The following is a 15,216-nucleotide window of genomic DNA, read 5'->3' as shown; positions in this document are numbered from 1 at the left end:
TGACTGAAGGGTTTTTACTGACGCCATAAGGCTCTTTTACATGAGCAAAGTATGGGCAATTATAAGGAACAAACTGAATCTTCCTGATAATTGCCTGATCATGAGTGGAGGTGATGGCTGCATTTACCCCACTGTATGAGAACGAATGATCCCTTCCTCGATCCCCGGTCATTCATTGTGTGCCAGCAGCACGTCCCTGTTTACACAGGACACTGTGCTGCCCAGAAGCGAGGGTTTTCTTCGCTGCATAAAAGATGTAATCACACGATGAAAAAGTGCTTTCTCGTTTGTTGGGTAATCACTGGCACATTTACACTGGGCAATTATCGGAAACACGCATTTGTACAAATGCTCATGCCTGATAATTGCCTTGATCCTTGTAAAAGGACCATGTGTGGTCATTATATCTTCCAATTAAGGGTCCATTCACACGTCCTTATTTTTCGGTGCGCATCCGTTCCACAAGGACCTATTCATTTAAATGGGGCCGCAAAAGATGCGGATAGCGTCCGTCCGTAGTTCTGTTCCGCGGCTCCGCAAAAAAGATAGAGCATTTCCTATTCTTGTCCGTAATCGCATACAAGAATAGGCATTTCTACCATACTGCCTGCCATGTCCAGTCCACAAAATGCGAAGCGTACACGGCCGGTATCCATGTTTTGCGGACTACAAAACACGGACGTGTGAATGGACCCTAATATCGCAATAAAACAAATACCGTAATCGGTTACAACTGTCAGCTATTATCCTCTGTTATCTCTGGTATTACCATTGGTGTTAAGAGTCACTGTCTCTGTGTTCTCTCAGTTCAATTCTGTTAAGTCCCTGAAATATTTTACTTCTACAGATGGTTTGAGTTATTTTGTGACACAGAGGCAAAGTATAGCAGCAGGTCCTCTTAGGTATGCTGCACTGGCATGTGAGTACAACACTGTGTGATACTGTCATGTGCAGCATTATTCTGTTTCATTTAAAAGATATGTACACCTTTGCCCCCATATTGTATTGCTCCAGTGTATCCAAAATACAAATATATATATATATATATATATATATATACAAATAGGCTGATTTTAATAGACCTGTGTGTCTCGATGGTTACAGACTACAAACAAGCCCAGAGTGTATTCTGATCCTGCAGTCAAGTAGAGGAGGCGCATAGGAAGAACACAGGACTGCAGCAGTTTTTGTTTGTAGTCTGTTACCATGGAGACGCATTGGTGTGCATATGTAGATGCATCAGAGCAATAGAAATGGTTGGAGAAGTGCATGTAGCCTTTAAACTCATTCCATCTGTGTATTTGTGATTATTGTTATATGATTTACATCTATTATATTTGAAGTTGCCTTGTCGTCTACTTTCACTACTCATTGCTGTATAACGATTGGGATCATTACAACAAATACTCTGTGATTTTTCATATATTTGGAAATTCCTTATTATCTTTACATTAGGCACAGCAACACAGTTAACTGAAGCTAGTCATATGTATGGCTCGCAGCTATCCCTGCAGACTGCATAAACATGCAAGTTCAGCTCAGCTGAGCATGCATGTTTATTTCAATGAGGAGAGGCCTCCATAGACATGACATTGTCGTACGTCTCGTCCTTTCTTGTGTAAGGCGACTTCAAGTCTACAGATGTAGCATTCACCCAGCGTGCTACACTATTAAAGGGGCAGTCCCAGAGTGACGTCTTATGACCTGTCTGTAAGATAGGTCCCGGTGGTCATAACCACCACTGATCACGAAAATGAGCCCCTCCATTTGAATGCGACTGCCTGAGATAGCCGAGCACTGTACTCAGCAGGGTGTGTGCTTCACCACCCCCATTCTTGTGATTGGTTGGGGTCTGACCGTAACTTACTCTATGCTATTTGTGCAGCGTGGCCGTTCTAAAGCCTCATGCACACCACTGTATTTTGGGTATTTTTGCAGATCTTACACTGACGCATTTGTTTCTATGGGTCTGCTAAGAATATAGACAACACACGGATATCATCGGTGTACTGTCCGCACCCATGTGGCTGTTTTGTAAATTATAGAACATGCCCTATTCTAGTCTGTTTTGTGGACAAGAATAGCCATATCTGTAAGGAAATTGTGGCATGCACACAGACGGTACCCATATTTTGCGGATCCGCGGTTTGCAGACAAAAAAAAAACGGATACAATCGTGTGCATGAGGCCTACTGCTATGTGACTGAGCGTAGTCACACACTAGCATGCCACAATGGTTTACTTGGCAAGTGCATAATTCACATGTTCAGCCACTGAACATCACTGGTCCATATCGATTAGAAGAAATTATAACTTAGGCTAGTTTCACACTAGCGTTAAAACTATACGGCAGGCTGTTCCGGCAGAGGAGCAGCTTGCCGGGTGCATCGTATCTGGCATAGCCGACTACTGCCTTTCTACGCTGGTCCTATTGACTATAATTGGACCAGGCAGGGATCTGGCTTTTTTCCAGGACTCACGTCGGGAATCGGCTGGACAGACAAACACGCAGTTTTTCTGGCACTCATGCTGGAAACAGATAGGATTCCCGCTACGTCCCATTGTATTCAATGGTGGTACTCTAGCCCTTTTTGGCTATGCCAGATACGATGACCTCTGGCAGGCTGCTCTTCTGCCGGATAGTTTTACCACTAGTGTTAAAATAACCTAAGTTAGATCACCAAGGTGCTTGTCAAATTTAATTTGTGGGATCTCCACATACACTATGTAGCCAAAAGGATGTGGACACCCCAGCCTACAATCCAGGAGCTTCATGAACTGGGTTTCCATGGTCGAGCAGCTTCACACTGGAGCTGCAAAAATCTGCTCCTTAGAGCAATGTCAGTGAGCGGTGAAATAGTTAAACATAACTCTACTCAGTAGATTTTTGTAAATGTCCACTATTTGAGTCTTTACAACAGGGGGCAGCAACCTCCAGCACTCCAGCTGTTGTGGAACTACAACTCCCAGCATGCACAATACATTTCTATGGAAGTTCCAGGAACAGCCAAGCAAGTGTGCATGCTGGGAGTCATAGTTTCACCACAGCTGGAGTGCTGGAAGTTGCTGATCCCTGCAGTATTGTCTGCAGATTCTGTTCTAGCTCATATCAAAACTTGTGTTGAGATCACAAGAGCAGAATAGCGGGGTTATTTAAAAGGGTTAACCTATGACCAAGGGCTCATGCACACAAATGTTTTTTCCGTTCCGTATACGGACCGTATTTTGATTCCGTATACGGAACTATTCATTTCAATAGGTCCGCAAAAGATGCTCCATTCCGTGACCCCGCAATAATTATGAGACATGTCCTATTCTTGTCCGTTTTGCGGACAAGAATAGGCATCTCTATAATGGGCCTCCTGTTCCATTCCGCAAATTGCGGAAGGCACACGGGGGCGGCATCCGTTTTTTGCGGATCGCAAAAAATGACACGGTCATGTGCATGAGCCCTTAGGGTACTTTCACACTTGCGGCAGAGGATTCCGGCAGGCAGTTCCATCGCCGGAACTGCCTGCCGGATCCGTCAAAACATATGCAAACTGATGGCATTTGTCAGACAGATCAGGATCCTGATCCGTATGACAAATGTATTGAAATGCCGAATCTTCTCTCCGGTGTCAATCCGGCATTTATTTTTTTCACATTATTTGCAGTCTGAGCATTCGCAGACCGCAATGCCGGATCCGTTTTGCCGGAACCAGCATTAATGCATGTCAAAGGGAAAAAATGCTGGCAAGTGTTCCAGAATTTTGGACGGAGATAAAACCATAGCATGCTGCGGTATTATCTCCATCCTGAAAAGGCAAAAAGACTAAACTGAAGACATCCTGATTCATCCTGAACAGATTGCTCTCCATTCAGAATGCATTAGGATATAACTGATCAGTTCTCTTCCGGTAATAAGCCTCTAAGACGGAACTCGATGCCGGAAAAGAATAACGCCAGTGTGAAAGTACCCTAATGTAAAAAATGAAAATCAGACGTCACATGGTACATGATAATCCCATCACTGCATGCTGCTCTTCTTTCGTGCAAAAATCAAGTGGGGCAGCCATTGTTTCTCAAAACTGCAGAGATTAAATTGACGTAACCATTCAAACCTGCACAGCAGTGACTAGGGCGATTATGTCGAAAAGTGATGTATTTGTTAATTAAAGGGCTTGGCCACTTTCCGGCTACTCTTGATGAATGTGCATGTTAGATGATTATATTACATTTACTAATATAGTCTTTGTTGATATTCTGTGGCATTTTCTATATTTGATAAAGTATTCTCCCTTTTGTGCTGTCCTCACAGAGGTCATGTCCATAAAATGGCTGCTGATGGAGGGTCATGTGACCAGAAAAATCACTCCATTTATATACACTGCACCTGCACTAAAGTCTCAACATTGCAAGTGCAGGTGGCAGATGTGGTGTATTTGAGTGGAGGCGACTGAGTGGTGTGTCTATAGTTATTTTGCCTGGTCACATGACCCTTCATCAGCAGCCATCTTATGGACAGAACATCTTTGTGGACAGCACAGAGGGGCATGATTTATGAAAAAAAAGCAAATGGCACAGAAAATCAACAGAGACTATGTTAGTAAGTGTCTTATAGTCATCTTACATGCTCTTTGGTCAAAAGTAGCCAGAAAGTGGTCAACCCCTTTAAAATAAATTTTGACTCGCCTTGTATTTTCCTTTAATCTGGTTTCTGGCAACCTGTACCATGTCAAACCTCCGGACCTTCCACAAAAGACTTTGTATAATACCGGCCAGTAGAGGGGGGAAAACTCCTACTCAGAGAGACCCAGGCAATGAGTAAGGGAGTCTGTCTTTTAGTCACATTACTGACATGCTAATGGACGAATCTGAGTTCGGTGGGTGCCCGTAGAATGCTACTTTCCAAAATACGAAGAGAGAGATTTATCAAAACTGGTGTAAAGGAAAACTGGCTTAGTTGCCCATCCAACTTTCATTTTTCAGAGCTCCTTTGGAAAATAAAAGGTGGACTCTGATTGATTGGTTGCTATGGACAACTAAGCCAGTTTTCATTTACACCACTTTTGATAGGTTTGGCAAGTTTAATGTGGAGTAACTCAAGTGGTCTGCACAGAGCTCTGACCACTACTGGAATACTGGTAGTGAGCTAGACCTTGTGTCTCCCCTCACAAATACTTTTTGGGTGAATGGGCACAAATTGACAGAAACAACAATCTGGTGGAAAGCTTTGCCAGAAGAGAAAGGGCCGAACACTGTTGTAAAGGCCATGACTTTCAAATGGAATTTGTCATATAGGTTTGAAGACCACATAGTGCATGGCCTGAACAAGTTGGCCTTAGTTCTGTCTCTGAGGAGAGCAGGCTAGACATTGGTGAAATGATAAATCGTTTTCTCACTTGTACTGTGTGACTGACATGTCAGTAGATGTCCTTTAACAACCCTGAGGCTTGCATCGCACACAGCTTTTTGTGGCAGTTTTTGAGCCAAAGCCAGAAGTGGATCCAGCAGAAAAGAGAAGTAGAAGTTATAGTCTCATTCTCTTCCAACCTACTTCTTTCCTTGGCACAAAAAACTCCATCAAAATGGATAAACTATCCACAGAAGATGTATGACTATATGGTCACTGTAAAATTTACACATTTTTTGCATGACAAATATTACAGATCTGATAATTCGGCAAATATCAGGTCAATTTAGCCATATTTTTAGTAGCCTGAAGTCATGAAATGTTGTGATGTTTTCTAGATAATTCCTTGTCTGACAGCTGGATATCTATAGGCAGATTTAATGACGTTTTCACGGGCCGGTGGTCACATATTTAGTATTTGTCTATACAAGTATATACACATGTGCATTTGGTGTCTATGATTTTCTGTCACTCCTGTGTTTCCATCCTTCTGAATGATCATACGCTGCCTTGTGAACATATTTACCCCTTGGTATTGTCCTATTTTGTTGCATTAAACCTGGAATTAATGGATTTGGGGTAGTTTGTACCATCTGATGTACACAACATGTCTACCACTTTGAATATTTTTTTACTATGACTGAGAACTTTAATGTGCATAAGTATTCACCCCCAGTGGCCACCTTTTGCAGCAATTACAGACACAAATCTCTTGAAGTATGTCTTCATTAGTTTAGCACATCTAGACACTGGGATGTTTGCCAATTCTTCCAGGTAAACTTGTCCCAACTCCTTCAAGTTTGATGGGTTGCATAGGTGTACAGCAGTCTTCAAGTCATGCCTCACATTTTCAATCATTTGCAGTGTGGCCTTAGACCGGGCCATTCCAAGATGTTTACATGCCTCCCCTTAAACCACTCCAGTGTATCTTTAGCAGTATGTTTAAGGTCATTATCCTTCTGGAAGGTGAACCTCTGTCTAAAGATCTTTGGCAGGCAAGCAGGTTTTCCTCAAGAATTGCCCTGTGTTTACCGACATCCACCTGCCCTTCATTCCTGATCAGTTTTCCAGTCCCTGATGATGAAACTCCAAACATGCTTTCTTATGTTTTGTCTTTAAAGGAGTTGTCTCCCTTTAGCAAATGGCATTTATCATGTAGAGAAAGTAAGTGCCTTGTATTAACTAAGGCATTGTCCATATTGCCTCACATTATACACTTCTTGTTTCCAGGGGGTTACGACCACCATGCAATCCAGCAACGGTGGCCGCGCTTGCACACTATAGGAGAAAGTGCTGGCCTCTGTGGGGGCCGGGACCATGGGACAGTCATAGGCACGTATGCGCAGCAGCTCCTGTCCCGGCCATCTCGTATCTGCCCTGTAGCAGTGGCTGTAGCCCCTGGATATGAGCAGTGTATATATAATACGATGGAAAATTAATCAAGCCAGAAAAGGAGGCAATATGGACAATCACAATGCATTAGTAAGTGCCTTGTATTAATGTTCTGTACATGATAAATGCCATTTGCTGAAGTTCTATAAAGCCCCACTCTATAAAGTGTATGGTCCTATGGACAGATACTTCCATCTCTGGATCTTTGGGGTGCCTTCATTGCTATTGTTGTTGTCTTTGTTAAACCTCTGCTGATTTCCCTTCCTTGCTCAGTCTATGAGTTTTGGTGGGCGACCTTCTCTTGTCAGTTTTGTAGTTGTGCCATATTCTTTCATAATGGATTTAATGGTGCGTGATGAGATATTCAAAATTTTAGATCATTTTTTTGTTACCTAACCCTGTTCTATATTTCCTCACAAATTAGTTGCTGACCCGTTTGGAGAGCACCCTGGTCTTCATGTTGCTTGCTTAGCAGTGCTGCAGGTATCTTTCATAACAGGTTTACTGTCATTAATTGGTTGCACCAGACTCTTTATTTAGAGATTTTATAGCAAAGGTGGTGAATACATATGCATTCACGTTTGTTTTTATTCATTCATTCTTTAAACAAGGTATTTTTTTCATACCATTGTAACAACGTGGACTATTTAGTCAGGTCCGTTACACAAAATCTAAATGAAAATCCATGTTAACATCAGGTTGTACTGCAACAAAACAGAAAAAACACCAAGGGGATTAATACTTTTGCCAAGCACTTGTATAGTCAGCAGACAATAACACGCTATTTATTTCCATAGCCAGATGATGCCATGAGGTCCTTTGTCATTTCTGAACACCCAAATCCATTTCGATACAGAAGAGGTTCTGAAGGAATAGGTAATGTCATAATTCTCTTTGCTCTTGGAGTAACAGTAAGATGGCTGTCATCGACATTAGTGTTAACTCTCTTACAAGAGTTTTCCTATTCCCTTTTGGCCCCCAACGATTGCGAAGTGTCAGCATTGTACCACTTTGTCTCCAGACAGCTCCGGTCGGTGGGGAAAGCACTGAAATCCCCAAGAGGTCCCTAGTTAGGTTTCAGGTATTCCATTACCTTGGATGGGGCGATAAAACATCTACATTTTTACTAACCTCAAAGTGAAATGTGGCTTCTCTTTCTTCTACAGCGGTGCTAACATTCATAATTGAATCACAGGTCGCAGTTGAATGCAGTATCTGAGAGGTTAAATGTCCATGATCTGCATTATCACTGATCACAGACAATGACTCTAGGTTCCTACTGTGTAAAGCAGCAGGAACTTGGGAGCTGCAGTGTCTGTTCAGCACCAGAACAGCCGCCATCTAAAAGCTCCAACTTGCGTTGTACATGAACGCCACAAGTCAGAACGGGTTTAATGATATGCATTGCAAATGATAAAAAAAAATGGAAGCAAAATTCTTAAAACATCTTGATTTATTCAGTATCGAGTATTAGTGCTATGTGTAGAAATACACCTACTTACACGCCTTAGCTGGGGAATGTTCTGCCATGGGGAATGCACTTGGGCATGCAAATCATCAAGATCCACTCCTAGCAACTGTCTTTGCAATGATGTGCTTAATGGAAGACAAGTCTGGAGAGCACAAGCAAAATGTGGCTTGGTGAAAAATGGCTCCTGGGACACTTTGGAGAAATGTCCGTACCACTGGTTCCACGACTATATGTAGGTATCACAGTGAAACCGTAAATTCTAAAACATGACTTTTAATATGTTCAATTAAAATATTTTGACCCTTTTGATACATAAATAAACAATAAACAAAAAACAAAAATTGAAGCAAAAGCTACAAATCACTTGTTTCCAATGTAGCAGGAAAGCAAGTGAATCATCTATAGGGAAAATCACCCTAGTGTTGCCCTTAAATTGTTATGGCCCTGCCTAAGAACGGAATAGCCGCCCTGGTAAGGGCGATCCCGTGTCTCGTGCCTCCTATATATCCCTGCAGGACCCTATTGCGGGTGGCGGGTTGAGCTAGTCCTAGTGGAAGGCTGTTGCTGATCTAGAGGTTGCCAAAAACAAAAAAAGGGGTTTAATTAGATTAGAGGAACACCCAAAACCCAAATGGTGGGAGTAGAATTAGGAAAGAGCAGTAGATACTTATAACTGAAAAAGACGTCCCGACGCGTTTCGCCCAGTTAATGTTGGGCTCCTCAGGGGACCAAAAACCAAAGAAATGCAGAGTGTCCAAAACCACAGATATACAATCAAGAAAAAAAAAACAACACAGATGACACATATGTGACCACAATAAGTGTAGCTTAAACTTAAGGTCACCAATTATATCTAGATGTCTATAAATATATAAGACCCCTAGTCCTTGATATAAAATACTATTTGGGTCTTAGCATGTCAGACTCCAAACATATGAAGGGAAGGTGATATAGGTTATTACCATATCATCATGACAACGCCCTCCCACTTCGAGGGCGTGTAAACATCAACCTACTGTACAATGAACAGTCAGTATACAATGGCTGCAACAATCTAAGTAGATAGAGTATGTATATATATAATATAATATGGTAGAGCCAATGATCTGAAATGTCTGTTTCCTGATGATACAGAAGTACTTGCGTATCCAGGTAGGTTACCAACGCTGGTCAGTCACTCAGGAGGATGTTCACATAGATGGGGGACTGTAGATACTGAGGCTCGAGTGTCCCGGCGTGACCGCTGTCTGGATGGAGACGCAGCCGCGACTAAGGAAACGCCAGCTGCGCTATTTAAGCTCAGCTTCCGGGTATGACGTCAGACCACGTGATCGCGTTGCGGTCACGTGATCAATACTGGCGTCCTGGATACAGGGCCCATAGCTGCCGGGTGTGACGTCAGGTCACGTGATCGTGTGTTGCGGTCACGTGGCCTGTAGCGGCGTCCTGGATACCGGGCCTATGTTGTCTCTAAGCCGCTCATCTAAGGCGGCTCCTCTGAGATGATGTAATATTCACCGTCTTGAGGTAGTCAGATGTTTGTATAGTAACGTATTGATAATCTCAAACGTATCTGGGGATAGGTATCCAGACAAATTAGATATCAGGCTACGCTTAGGGCATGTTATGATGCTTACAGATTATACGGCATATAGATGGCCAATTTAATCTCATTCACATTATATGGTAAGCTTAGTTTATCAGGTCAATAAGGAAATTAATTGAATTATCAGATACTGATGAGTATAGAGAGAATCAGTCTCCATACATTTAACTGGCGTAATACCACTGGTGTAACAATCACCATTGCTCAGATATATTGATGGTCAACTCATAAAAAACACGCAAAGTCGATATGTTCATTGAGTCCAGATGGTGTAGTAGTGTTAAGTCTAAAGATCCATTTGGACTCTTTTTGTTTTAAGAGCTTGTCAATGTCCCCTTTTCTAGTTGTAGGTTTTAATACCTCGATTGCCGCGAATCGAACTACCTCAGCAGAACCAGCATGTTTGATTAAAACATGGCGGGCAAGTGGTTTGTCACGTTTATTGCGAATATCCCCAATGTGCTCCAGGACCCTTATTTTAAAAGGTCTTTTTGTCTTGCCTATATATTTTAGGCCACAGATGCACGTGGCCATATAAATTACACCGATGGTGTTACAGTTGGCAAAGCTAAAGACCCGGAATGTTCTATCCTCAGAGCTGTTTTGAAACGTGTTTCCTGGGGATAAAAAGTTGCACGCTTTGCACCTGCCACATCTAAATGTGCCCACTTGTCTATTCATTAGCCATGTATTTGATGTCGGGGGATCAAAGTGGCTATGGACCAACGTGTCCCCTATGCTGCGGCCTCGTCTAAATGTAATGGATGGGTTTTCGGGTAGAACGCCCGTCAAATCTGAATCTGTTTTAATTAGGGACCAGTATCGGGTAAGAATGTCACGGACCTGTTGGGATTCCGAGTCATAGGTGCCAATTATACGGATTGGCCCTGGAGTACTTGTTACTTCCTTTTGAGACGTCTGTAGGAGGGAGGAACGATCCTTTGATTTGGCCCAGTTCCAGGCCTCATGGAGACATTGATTCGGGTAGCCCCTCTCTTTGAAACGGTGGAATAGTTTCATGGACTCCCTCATAAAGGACTCCTGGTCCGAACAGTTCCGTCGTATCCTCAAGAACTGTCCTTTGGGAATGCCCCTCTTGAGGGATCTGGGATGAAAACTTTCCCATCGGAGAAGGCTATTGGTTGAAGTCTTTTTTCTAAAGAGAGTAGTTTTGATATAATTATCAATATCTCGGTCAAGGGTTACGTCCAGGAAGGTTATTTGGTCATGATGAATTTCTGACGTGAAATAGAGCCCTATCTGATTAGAGTTCAATATGTCCATGAATGAATGAAATTGTTGTTCAGTTCCAGACCATAAGAGCAGAATATCGTCAATGAACCTGGACCAAAGAGATATAAATTTGGTCCACTCGTTCATGGTTTCGGAAAAGACGATCACGTCTTCCCACCAGCCCAGGAGTAAATTAGCATATGTCGGCGCACAGGGGCTGCCCATAGCGGTACCCCTGAGCTGGTGGTAAAGGCGATCCTCGAACACAAAATAGTTGTGTGTAAGAACGAACTTAAGTAGTTCCAAGACAAAATTATTATGGTGAGTCATATTGGTGGACCGGGTGTCTAGAAAATATTTTACCGCTGCTACGCCCTTATTATGGGGAATTGATGTGTAGAGTGCCTCTACATCGATCGAAGCGAACCAGGTGTTAGGTTCCAGGCTAACGCCCTCTAGTCTCTTCAATAGATCGGTAGTGTCACGAAGATGAGACGGTAGAGCAGATACAAAAGGACGTAGAATGTGATCAATGTAGGTCCCTACATGTTGGGTAAGGTTGTCAATGCCAGAGACAATGGGACGTCCTTTCAGCGGATTAGTTCCTTTATGGATTTTCGGCAATCCATAAAAGGTCGCTATTTTTGGAATACTTGGTAGTAAAAATTCAAGTTCTTTTTTATCAATACATTTATTTAGGTAGCCCCATTGTATAATTTCCGTTAATTCAACAAGATAAGTTGATGTGGGGTCCCCTCTTAGAATTTCGTAGCTGTTGGTGTCTGATAGGAGAGTCCGACACATGTCTCTATATTGTGAAAGGGAGAGAATAACGATATTACCTCCCTTATCAGATGGTTTCACCACAATATTTTTGTTTTTATTCAGGTTTTGTAGGGCTATCATTTCAGAGTGGGTATAGTTTTTATATGGATTTTGTTCCTCAAGTTTTACCAAGTCCCGTGTCACCGATTTAAGAAAAATCTCAATGTTAGCATCGTTAAGGGTTCTTGGTGGCATTTTGGTGCTTCTATTTTTTAGGGACGTAAATGGGCCTTGTCCTATGGGGCGTTCGTTCTCGTCCAATAGGTTAGTGAGGTCGTAAAGGCTATCTAGATCTTCACTCTCAATACCTAATTCTAGACATCTTTTTTTATCTGTCGTGGCGAAAATTTTATGCCAACGAAGTTTTCTAGCGAAAAGGTTGATATCCTTAATCCAGTCGAAGCAGTTAAAACGCGTAGTTGGAACAAAAGTTAAGCCCTTTCTCAGAATTGAAATTTCCTCTTTGGATAAGGTAATATCTGAAAGATTAATGATTAACATATCGGGTGAGGTGGAATTTATTTCTTGTGTTGGGGTAGAGGGCGGTCCCTCAATCCATAGTTGTTTCCTCGTGGTGGGTCTAAAAAAGGGAGGGAATTGGAGGCTGATGTGGCAGAATAAGTAGAGGGCCCCAATGTAGAGCCGTCTGAGGTGTATTCCTGTGTTCTGTCGTTTCGTGTTTTGTCGCCACTCCCTCCCATATTTTGTGACTCCCATTGTCTAGAGTATTGTGTGTTAGTAGATTGTTCCCCTCTCCACGTGGATCTTGGTCCCAAATATCTGTTGCGTCCCCTAGTGCGACCTCTCCCCCTCCAGTGTGTTCTAGGGTACGTATAAGTTGAACGATATGTAGTCGATTCAGGATCAGAACTCTCTGCTTCTGAGGCGGACGTATCAGTGTTTGAACCCCTCTGATCTGTTCTTGTATTTATATATGCTGTACTATTCCTGAACTCTGTAAGGTCTTTGGTAAATTGTCGATGTTTTCTTTCTACCAAGGTATTTCTGAACTTTTCGATATTATTTTGAAGTTCGAGTTCTTTTTTAGGGAATTCTGAATTGTCTTTGAATTTAAGGGCTAATTCGGTTAGGTTTTGTTTACGTTTCTCTAGTTGTTCTATATTGATTTTTTCTTGGTCTAGTAATAGACGCATAAATCTAATGGAACTAGCGGTGGCCTCAGTTTCCCATTTCGTCAATAACTCGGGGTTACTAACTCGTGCAGCCGGACGTATAAAGATTCGTAGACCCCTGGGTACGATTGAGTTTTTTATATAATTATCTAGGGATTGGATTTCCCACCAGGTTTTGATATACTCTTTATGGGTCTCATATAGATCTTTGAAGGTAGTTTTGATGGAGGGTGTGGTTATAGAGGGTAGACTAAGTTCTTTATCTGAAAATATCTCAGTAGCTTCTAGTAACCATCTATCCTCATTACTTTGCGTGCTGAGAAAGCCAGCCATCACAGGTCAGCTATTGATAACGATGTAAATTATAATCAATTTAAGTATACGAGGAATTCACAGACTGAACATAACCCTGTTCATGGGATTATAGTAGAATTCGGTCATAACATACGGGGGTATCACAGTGAAACCGTAAATTCTAAAACATGACTTTTAATATGTTCAATTAAAATATTTTGACCCTTTTGATACATAAATAAACAATAAACAAAAAACAAAAATTGAAGCAAAAGCTACAAATCACTTGTTTCCAATGTAGCAGGAAAGCAAGTGAATCATCTATAGGGAAAATCACCCTAGTGTTGCCCTTAAATTGTTATGGCCCTGCCTAAGAACGGAATAGCCGCCCTGGTAAGGGCGATCCCGTGTCTCGTGCCTCCTATATATCCCTGCAGGACCCTATTGCGGGTGGCGGGTTGAGCTAGTCCTAGTGGAAGGCTGTTGCTGATCTAGAGGTTGCCAAAAACAAAAAAAGGGGTTTAATTAGATTAGAGGAACACCCAAAACCCAAATGGTGGGAGTAGAATTAGGAAAGAGCAGTAGATACTTATAACTGAAAAAGACGTCCCGACGCGTTTCGCCCAGTTAATGTTGGGCTCCTCAGGGGACCAAAAACCAAAGAAATGCAGAGTGTCCAAAACCACAGATATACAATCAAGAAAAAAAAAACAACACAGATGACACATATGTGACCACAATAAGTGTAGCTTAAACTTAAGGTCACCAATTATATCTAGATGTCTATAAATATATAAGACCCCTAGTCCTTGATATAAAATACTATTTGGGTCTTAGCATGTCAGACTCCAAACATATGAAGGGAAGGTGATATAGGTTATTACCATATCATCATGACAACGCCCTCCCACTTCGAGGGCGTGTAAACATCAACCTACTGTACAATGAACAGTCAGTATACAATGGCTGCAACAATCTAAGTAGATAGAGTATGTATATATATAATATAATATGGTAGAGCCAATGATCTGAAATGTCTGTTTCCTGATGATACAGAAGTACTTGCGTATCCAGGTAGGTTACCAACGCTGGTCAGTCACTCAGGAGGATGTTCACATAGATGGGGGACTGTAGATACTGAGGCTCGAGTGTCCCGGCGTGACCGCTGTCTGGATGGAGACGCAGCCGCGACTAAGTGTAACCATCTTTGTAGCACCGAACCTGAAATGAAGACTAGAGAGTTCTGGATACCATACATTATGCCACCCTAAACCATAATCCCAGAAGTAGGACCAGTGTGGCGTTCCCTTGTGAGGGCCTCAGCGTTGTTCATGGGGTCTCCAGACCAATCTGCACTTATCATTGCATCCAAGATAAAAAAACAGGACTATTCACTGAAAAGGATAGACCGCCATTGCCATCTTGCTGTGAACTATAATAGCCTTCAAGAGCGGTTGTGTGAAGTCAGTGGATCACCCATAGCTGGATGACTGGCTCGTATTCCATTGTCATGCAAATGCTTTCCAATGGTTTGTGTAGACAGTGTTTGCCTTCCTAGGCTTGGGATGTGACATCCAATTTCACTTGCAGTATAGAATGGATCACTATGTGCCATTCTTCTAATCAGACAATCCATCCGTGTAGAGGTTCACCTCTGTGCATCCCTTGCTGTCACTCTAGTTTGTTGTTCTCCCAATCACTAGGACACGCAACATTGAACAGTGCTGACATCTTAGCCTAGGGCTGTAGCAATCTGCCAAAGTGATAAACCAAGGTCCCTTAGTCCAAGGATTCTGTCTCTTAGTTTGCAACAAGTGGTGATAACTGGAATGTTGACGAATAGGAGACATCATCCTACATGACTTGA

The 15,216-nt window shown here is 42.3% G+C and overlaps 1 protein-coding gene across 7 annotated transcripts in view; it reads left to right on the top strand.

Annotated features, from left to right (window-relative positions):
- The window catches only part of FAM149B1 (family with sequence similarity 149 member B1), a 49,295-nt gene that overhangs the window by 28,466 nt on the left and 5,613 nt on the right, over nt 1–15,216 (top strand). For 5 of the 7 annotated variants that reach the window (XM_044297725.1, XM_044297721.1, XM_044297723.1 and 2 more), the window contains one exon: nt 7,585–7,663. In XM_044297725.1, the coding sequence (XP_044153660.1) occupies nt 7,585–7,663 (79 nt within the window). Of the gene's footprint in view, nt 1–847; nt 920–7,584; nt 7,664–15,216 lie in introns of all 7 variants that reach the window. The other 2 variants (XR_006390391.1, XR_006390392.1) reach the window with 2 other exon arrangements.

Source organism: Bufo gargarizans, chromosome 6 (genome assembly GCF_014858855.1).
Source record: "Bufo gargarizans isolate SCDJY-AF-19 chromosome 6, ASM1485885v1, whole genome shotgun sequence".
In the NCBI taxonomy this organism is placed as follows: Eukaryota; Metazoa; Chordata; class Amphibia; order Anura; family Bufonidae; genus Bufo; species Bufo gargarizans.
The sequence above is the reverse complement of the archived record's forward strand: the minus strand, read 5'-3'. Positions and strand labels throughout refer to the sequence as shown.